The 8,848-nt window shown below is 37.4% G+C and overlaps 1 protein-coding gene across 1 annotated transcript; it reads left to right on the plus strand.

Annotated features, from left to right (window-relative positions):
• Positions 1-5,745: 5,745 nt before the first annotated feature.
• On the plus strand, positions 5,746-7,303 carry LOC121022699 (olfactory receptor 2D3-like). The gene has a single exon (XM_040464104.1). The coding sequence runs from the start codon at positions 6,168-6,170 to the stop codon at positions 7,089-7,091; it is 924 nt and encodes a 307-aa protein (XP_040320038.1). The 5' UTR covers positions 5,746-6,167; the 3' UTR covers positions 7,092-7,303.
• Positions 7,304-8,848: the final 1,545 nt, after the last annotated feature.

An 8,848-nucleotide genomic window follows, 5' to 3' on the forward strand; every position in this document is an offset into this window, starting at 1 on the left:
ATGGGAAAGGTTAGAAAAAACCCACTGTGTTGAGTTGTGTGGTAACATTTTATAATTTTCATGATGACCTTCTTTTCTTTTTTCTCCTCCCCTCCCTCTTCACTCCCTTTCCATCCTCCCCCTCCCCTCCCCTCTCCACTCCCTTTCCATCCTCCACCTCCTGCTTCTCCTTTTCCTTCTCCTCCCCTCCCCCTCCCTCTCCTCCTCCTCCTCCACCTGCTGCTGCTGCTGCTACTTCTTCTTCTGCTTCTGTTTCTCCTCCTCCTCCTCCTCCTCCTCCTCCTCCTCCTTCTTCTTCTCCCTCTTCCTCTTTCTATAATTTCAAGATTTTGAATCCAGAAAATTTTAAGAAATAATACACTATAATATGAAACCTTAAATAAACCATAGTTTATTCATTTAGACAATTTATTGTGGATCAATTATCTTACAAGAGTGCTCTTTTCTGAGACAGCTAATTATACCTGCCAAATGTTCTATTTTAAAGTAAACTTTTATATTAAAGCATACATATCTGCAGAGAAACACACAAATTACAGGTGTATAGTTCAATGAATTTTCACATCATGAGCATAGCCATGTGATCAGCACCCATTTTAAGAAACAGAAAATTACTAGCATCCTTGAAACTTACTCCTTGTCTTTTCTTCATCCCTACACTCCTTTAAGGATAACTACTTTATGAGATAGTTTATTTTCCTTAAAGCATATATAAAGGATAAGAAGGAAGGAAATATTAAAGAGGGTTTTGTTGGATTTACAGCTATGGTAGTTATACACATGACTCCATACTAGTTTTTCCAGCACTTGACCTAGACTGAGTTAATTTCTCTCTCACATCCACTGCTAAAATGATATGTTCCAATCAGGCTGACTCCCAGAACTTTTGGCAGAAATCTTGGTCAAATATGTTCTATCTCTCCTTTTATATTTGAACAAGGGGTAACAGTGGGAGCTTTTCGTAATTATGTTAAGATCATAAAGGGAGATTTTCTTAAGAAAAAGGTGACACCTAGAATGATAGAATTTAAAATAAACAAAAAGAAAAGAAAGCTCAGACTTCCTGTCATGTTAAACCTTTGGATAAATCCTATTCTGTATCCAGCTCTCATCAGTTATAAGAGCAATAGATTTATTTTCAAAAAGGTTGAGATGGGTTTTTGTTTCTTGAAACTTTCAACATCCTATTTTTTATCCCCTGGTATAATTTAAATATTAAGAATGATCCATTCCTTGATGTTTATATAGAATACATCTGTAAAACTATATTTGCCAGAATCTTATCAATTATAAATATTTTAAAACCAGTATAGTATTTCCTATGGTTGTCAGTCTCTTTATATCTTTCCTTTTTTTCTCAAAACTGGAAACTCAAAACTTTTTAAAAATTGGTTTTTTGTTCCTAGAAATTCAACACTTTTTTCCTAAATGAGTACATGATATTCTCTTATAATTTTTAAAGTATTCTCTAGTAACAGATATACTTGTATGACCTGTTCTTGTTATCTCTATTTCATTTTTTTTCTTTACCAAGCTCTTAGAATCTAATATGAATAGTTTATTAATGATTTGATTTCACTGAAACAAAGACACTTTTAAGGCAGAAAAAGGAAGGAAATTGGGATAAACATGAGATAGGATTTAAATGCTCATGTAGAGAATTTGGAGTTTATTTCATTGGATGTAGGAAACCATTTTCTTTGGAAGATTTATCAGTTAGTGGAATACAAGATGTTTGATTTCTAGGGTGTGGCAACAAGTTAGAAGGATATTGAAATAATACAAGCAGAACTGAATGACATACTAGACTAGCAAGAATGACAATGGCAATGAAAAGTTAGAGATTGGAAAGATGTTTGAAAGAATGAACTTGATGATTGATCAACTTGCAGAAACAAGGAGGATAAAAGAAGTCAAAGCTGATTTTATATTTTAAGGTCATGATGGTTAGGAAAAGTGACAGTGGAATTTCCAAGAATGGAGTCCCTAAAGTTAAAAATGATTTATGGAGTAAAATTTAAATTCCAAATATGTTGATTTGGAGGCAGAGGCAAAATATTTTACTGTAAATATTGCAACAATGTGGACAGAGCTAGAGTGTATTATGCTAAATGAAATAAGTCTGTCAGAGAAAGACAAATACCTTATGTTTTCACTCATGCGTAATTTAAGAAACAAAACAGATGAATATAGAGGAAGGGAAAAAAAGAAACAAGGGGAAGCAAACCGTGAGACTCTTAACTATAGAGAACAAACAAAGTTGGTAGAGGGAGGTGGGTGGGGAATGGGCTAAATGGGAGATGGGTATTAAGGAGGGTACTTGTTGTGATGAGCCCTGGGTGTTGTATGTAAGTAATGATTTCCTAAATTCTATACCTGAAACCAATTTTACTATGTATATTAACTAGTTAGAATTTAAATAAAAACTTGAAAAAAATATCCAGGAAAAAAATGGAAAATGTAGGATTCAAGCTAAGAATAGTGGTCAGTTGTCAGATGACTTTTGAGGCAGTCTAGATATAGGTGATAATTGAGCCAACGGACGTAAATGAGATCCATAAAGAACAATATGTAAATAAAGAAGGAAGAGCAGGAAACTAACTTTGAGGAATATTAAGAAGTTGCTGATAGGAGCGCCTGGGTGGCTCAGTCGGTTGAGCTACCGATTTCGGTTCAGGTCATGATCTCATGGTTTCTGAGTTTGAGCCCCGCGTGGGGCTCAGTGCTGACAGCTCAGAGCCTGGAGCCTGCTTCTGATTCTGTGTCTCCCTCTCTCTCTCTGCCCCTCCCCCACTCATGCTCTGTCTCTCTCTGTCTCAGAAATAAAATAAACATTAAAAAAAAAAAAAAGAAGTTGGGGCACCTGGGTAGCTCAGTCAGTTGGGCATCTGACTTCAGCTCAGGTCATGAACTCACAGTCTGTGAGTTCGAGCCCCGCATCAGGCTCTGTGCTGACAGCTCAGAGCCTGAAGCCTGCTTCAGATTCTGTGTCTCCCTCTCTCTCTGCCCCTCCCCTGCTCATGCTCTATCTCTCTCTGTCTCAAAAATAAATAAAAACATTAAAAAAAAATTGCGGATATTTGCACTGACACTGCTTAGCTTCCTGTCCACCTGATTCCACACTACAGAAAGATAGCATATTTGTTTATTTTCTGTGTATACCATCAGCCTCTGCCTTACATTTTCCCAGATCCTAATTCTGTGGTGTGTTCCATTTATGGCTTTTTCTGTGGACTCAGACAGAGCATGGTTCCAGAGTATATTTCTAAAAATAGAATACACACTCCTATTCAGTAGAACAATATCAGGGCTGGGCTCTAGAATCAGATTACCTGGGACTGAATCCTGATTCAAAAATTTACTATCTCTGTAGCCCTGAAAGTTTTTTTTTAAATATATTCACTGACCCTCAGAACCTGTATTTATAAAATGAGTATATTAGGAGTCTACTTCTTTGAAACTCTTCTGAAAATTAAATAAATTAATAAATATTAAATGCTTATAAGGGTGCCTGGAACATATTAAGTGCCATGAGATGTTAAGTTTTTAGTCCGTGTTGTTAATATTATGATTAGAGGAGGAGGAGGAGTAAGCTCTGCTACCTAGTGTGCAAGATCCTATACATGGTACTTAGGTTCCTGTATCTCTTACCAAATCCAAATATTCTATATTACAAATTTAATCTAGTAATCTGAGTGTTAATGATAAATTTATGACAACCGTATAGTCAGCAGTAGCATCAGAATGAAATTGACCTTAGCACCATGTTCACCCTGCTAACAGAGATGCCATTTGCCCCTTCAATCTGACTGGTTGTTCTACTTGGAATTTGAATCCTCTCTTTTATTACATATCTCCTTCCTAAACTTAAAGAAAGTTGGCTGGAACCTTACTACGAACCTTAGTTCTTTCTAATTTACTTTCTAATTGACAACATGTGAAAATCTTAACCTCAGCCAACTTTAGGAGCCAAGCCATTTATGAACATGTTTGGGATTGAGGATAATTTCCTTTGTCTCTTGAATATTGCTTGGATTTCTCTGTGGGGAGTCCATCTACATGATTGGTTTTTTTAGTACTAGCTGCTGCAGTTGGAATTGTGACTGAAATAAGACTGAAGATTTAAAATCTCAGATGCTAGAACAAGACTCTAGGGCTTTGGATTCCAATTCTGGTCAATGATATCTGTGGACTAGTAAGGTACTTTGCATTTCTACACTTCAATTTCCTTATCTGTAAAATAGAGATTGAAAATATACTTCCCCATAGGATTATCATGAAGATTAAATAAACTAACACATATAAAGTACGTAGAACTATGCCGGACTCATAGTAAGCATTCAGTAAGTGTTAGTCATTATCATCAGACACAGCTGGAACTCCTTGGTTGAAGAAGGCAGACTTGTAATAATATTGTGTTCATCAGGTCTCCATCTCAGGTCCTATATTTCTCTTAGTTTAGGTTCCTGAAAGAAGAGGCTAAGAAAAGAACTTTGGTGCAGATAGCTTATTGGAAAAGTGATTCTAGGAAGTGGTATAAGGAAACAGTAAGAGTGAGACAGGAAACAACTAAACACAAATGAAGTTTGGATTATTGAAGTTGATACTCTAGACCATGCATTCTGTATGGGAGCAATATAAATCCCAAAGTTCTTAGAAGAAGAGAGAAATGTTAGACATCGCAATGGTTTGTGGTCCTCTAGAGGGCTGCAGTATATAAATAGATGTACAGTATATCTGTGCTATTCAAATTTCATTCTGAATTCATCTAAACCAAATTCTGAAAAAGTCCTTTAGGGACTATAATAATAATAATAGTAATAGTAATAATAATAAACATGGCACAGACAATGGGGACTTAACTCCATAGAGCTCAACCTGTAAGAATCATACAGAGTGCTTCCCAGAAATACCTGGTGTCTTTATTCATCAATTTTCCTTTGCACTCTGGTTAAAGATTGCCTTTGGGGCATTAACTTGCCCATACTTCAACATCTTGGGCAGAATGCTAAAAGACAAGGTAGGGAGCTCTTGATGTAGAATGTCAGCAGTGCCAAGCAAGTCAGAATTGTCCACTACAGCTGACGCTAAGGTCAGAGGTGAGCTGAAACTGGGCATTATGGAGTAGTAAAATTCACTAATATCTAGTTCAGAAGTTTAGGCTCCTGCTTATTACTGGCTTTTTTTTTTCTTGAATAGGGCCTTGGCCACTGAAGTCTTATTATGTTACATTTCTGAATGTCACATTTTTTCATGATACTTTTCCTTTTAATCATGTGAAATATTGATACAAGGGCCAGGATTATGATCCATGGGTGTATATTTTTCTTTTCTTCCTTTACCTTGTTTGGATTGCTACTTTAGAAGCCTCTTTTAAAAATGCTATGGAAGGGGTGCCTGGGTGATTCAGGTGGTTAAGCATCTGACTCTTGACTTTGGCTCAAGTCATGATCTCACAGTTGGTGAGATTGAGCCCCACATCAGCCTGTATGCTGACAGCCAGAGTCTGCTGGGGATTCTTCTCTTTCCTCTCTCTCTGCTCCACCCACCATCCCCACTGCTCACACATTCTCTCTCTGTCTCAAAATAAATAAACATTAAAACAATAAAAAATAAAGATGCTATGGAAAAAAAGCCAGAACTAATAGCTGCAGTTTATCTGTTGGCTTTGAAACCATATTTGAGACTCCTACTCTATTATGAACAAATTTATTATTGACCTCTGTGTTTTGATTTTGAATTATAAAAGCAAAAGTGGTTTTATTGACTAAACATATTCACCTCATTCTCAGACGGCTAATCCAGGTAAATACAAAATATTTATTAAGAAGAAAAAAATTAAATTGATCCAAAGACAATTCCCCGATAAAACTTCACGGTAATTTAGCAATATGTAAGTATGTTGATATCAGGATTAGTTGAGAAGCCATGTCAAGTAGGATAGTCGGCCTACCAAATGGATCAAGCAAAGAAAGATGTGCTTAAAAACTATGTAACAGCAATATGCATCCTAATGCCAACTGGCACCTACCAGGAAGCATCTGAAAACAAATAGTCCAACAAGGTGCACTTGTTATCATTGTGCTTGTTTATAAAGATTGTGAAAACTGAACATTCAGAATGCATGTGTTTTCTTTCTGATGACAGGTAAACAGGAATAAACATTAATGGGAGAAGGAAACCAAACTTCTGTGGCTGAATTTATCTTGCTGGGACTTTCACAGGATCCAAAGGTCCAGATCCTGCTGTTCTGTGTTTTCCTTACCATTTACCTTCTCTCTATGTTTGGAAACCTGCTTATAATAATCCTCATTCAAAGTGACTCTCGACTTCACACTCCCATGTACTTTTTCCTCAAAAACTTGTCCTTTGCTGACCTCTGTTTCTCTACAAGCATTGTTCCTCAGATGTTGGTCCACTTCCTCGTAAAAAGGAAAACCATTTCCTTTGCTGGATGCTCACTGCAGATAATTGTCTTCCTTTTAGCAGGGTGTACAGAGTGTGCACTTCTGGCAGTGATGTCCTATGACCGCTATGTGGCTGTCTGCAAGCCCCTGCATTATTCCACTGTCATGACGCAGAGGGTTTGTGTCCAGTTGGCCACAGTGTCTTGGATCAGTGGGGCATTTGTATGTTCAGTGGACAGTGCATTTACACTGTGTCTCCCCTACCAGGGACACAATATAATTAATCATTATTTTTGTGAACCTCCTGCACTCCTGAAGCTGGCTTCAGCAGACACCTACAATGCTGAGATGGCTCTCTTTTCAATGGGTGTGATTATCCTCTTAGCACCTCTCTCCCTCATCCTTGTCTCCTACTGGCATATTATCTCAACAGTGATTCAGATGCAGTCAGAGGAGGGGAGGCTCAAGGTCTTTTCTACCTGTGGCTCTCATCTCACTGTTGTGGTTCTCTACTATGGCTCTGGAATATTTGCCTACATGAGACCCAATTCCAAGACAATGAATGAAAAGGATCAGGTCATCTCTGTGTTCTATTCAGTTATGACTTCCATGTTGAACCCCATAATTTATAGCCTGAGGAACAAGGACGTGAAGGGTGCTCTCAGGAGGCTGGTTGGAAGATAGTCTGCCTTCAGAGGCAGTGATTTCTGACATTTTTCTCAAGCACTTGGAAGATTATGACTGACAACAATAGCTCTACTACTATCCTTGTCCTTTCTTTCCCTCGCTTTATGTGCTCCAGTTGACTTTTCTTCTCCACACATATTCATTAAATGCCTATTCCGTGCAAGCATTGTGTCTAGAACCTCACAATATGTAAAACTTCGTGTCTTCCTTAAAAGGTTTCCTTAACTCTGGGACAACAGAGTCATGTTCTGTCTTGTACTCTTGTTTTTTTTATGGTCTCTTTTTGTAGTTCTTTCCTGAGGGAAATATTTTCCTAGCAAAGTAAACTCACCGTTGAAATGTTGGACCAAGGGAAAAAATGGATTAATCTCCCTGAACATATTTCTAGCATCCTTCACCTATTAATGAGCTGGGAAACCCAAGTTGTCATACAGTCACCTGTGGGCTTGCTGAGGTTCTGTTTCCACGTTTCTGACTAAATCAACAGTGACTGGTTAAAAAGTCAGCATTCTTTTCAGACGTAAGGATGTCTTATGAGATATACCCATAGATGCATTACCTCCAACTGCCTTATTTCCAGTTAAAGTGGAATCCTATAAAAGTGATTGAATCCTATAGAGTTTCTGTAACTTTCAGGCCCTCCTTGGCAATGAATTTAACTGTACTGCATGATGACCCTTTCTAAAGCATTCCTTTCTTCTTTCTCTTTTCTCCTTCCTCTATTTTTTTTGTGGATGATTTTGTGCATAGTGTGTACAGGTATGAAAGAGTGTGCAAGTATGTACAGTTGTCTTCATGTGTATGTGTGTCTGTTGTCTGTGACATGTAAGCTTGACTACGTAGAATTCTCTACCAATATTATTGAATCGGATTTCTTCTCACCCCTTTACTAAGTACTATATTATCTTAGGCCAGTCTCACCTGTCCCCTAATTATTTTCCATGCCCTCCTCAGTTTTGTAGCTGTCTGCTACAATGAGTAGCAGAATAAGTTTGAGAGTGATTTCAAATTTATCACTTTGTTCTGGAGGGAGTAGAGAATACAGGTGAATTCAACCTCAGAAAATAAAAGTAAATGTTTCCTTTTTTGATTATGAAAGGAATAATGTAAGAGTATTAAAAAACAAAATCACACATAATTCCCCCTCAAGGAATAAGTCCTGTCAACATGTCAATTTTATCCTTTCAGAATTCTCTCTTTCTCTCTCTCTCTCCCTCTCTCTCTATCTCTATCTCTATCTCTTTCTCAAGAATGCATGCAGTGTTGGCGAGGTAATAAAAATTAAAATTGCTTCAGGTACGTGAAGAACTTGAATAAGTCTCATTGCTTTGAATGGGGTTTCTTTTTCCTGATACATTTCACTAACCCCCAGTGAAAAGAATCTGAATAAAGATCCTGCCAACCTTCTTCCTAATGGATATGAATGTGTAGAAGACTGTTAGCCCAGAAGGTTAGAGGACAATAGCATAATATTTAAACCAATTATAGAAAGTTTGGGGTTTGATAATAGGGGCAGGAGCTCCAAAATGTCATTACAAGATTTGGTACTAAAAGTGGCTGGTGTGAACAACCACCAGAAATATTTTGGACAGGAAAAATTAATCACTGAATTAAGGTGAGATTGGCAAATTGGGGCTGGGTAGAAGGAAAGAAAAGAGAGAAAAGACAAAGTAAAAGACATAAGTCCAAGATCTAGGTGTCAGTAGGTTTGGTTTCTCCTGAGTCCTCTCTACTTAGTTTGCATATGGCAAGCT

This window comes from Herpailurus yagouaroundi, unplaced genomic scaffold, assembly GCF_014898765.1.
Source record: "Herpailurus yagouaroundi ecotype Mexico unplaced genomic scaffold, PumYag 430, whole genome shotgun sequence".
Taxonomy (NCBI): Eukaryota; Metazoa; Chordata; class Mammalia; order Carnivora; family Felidae; genus Herpailurus; species Herpailurus yagouaroundi.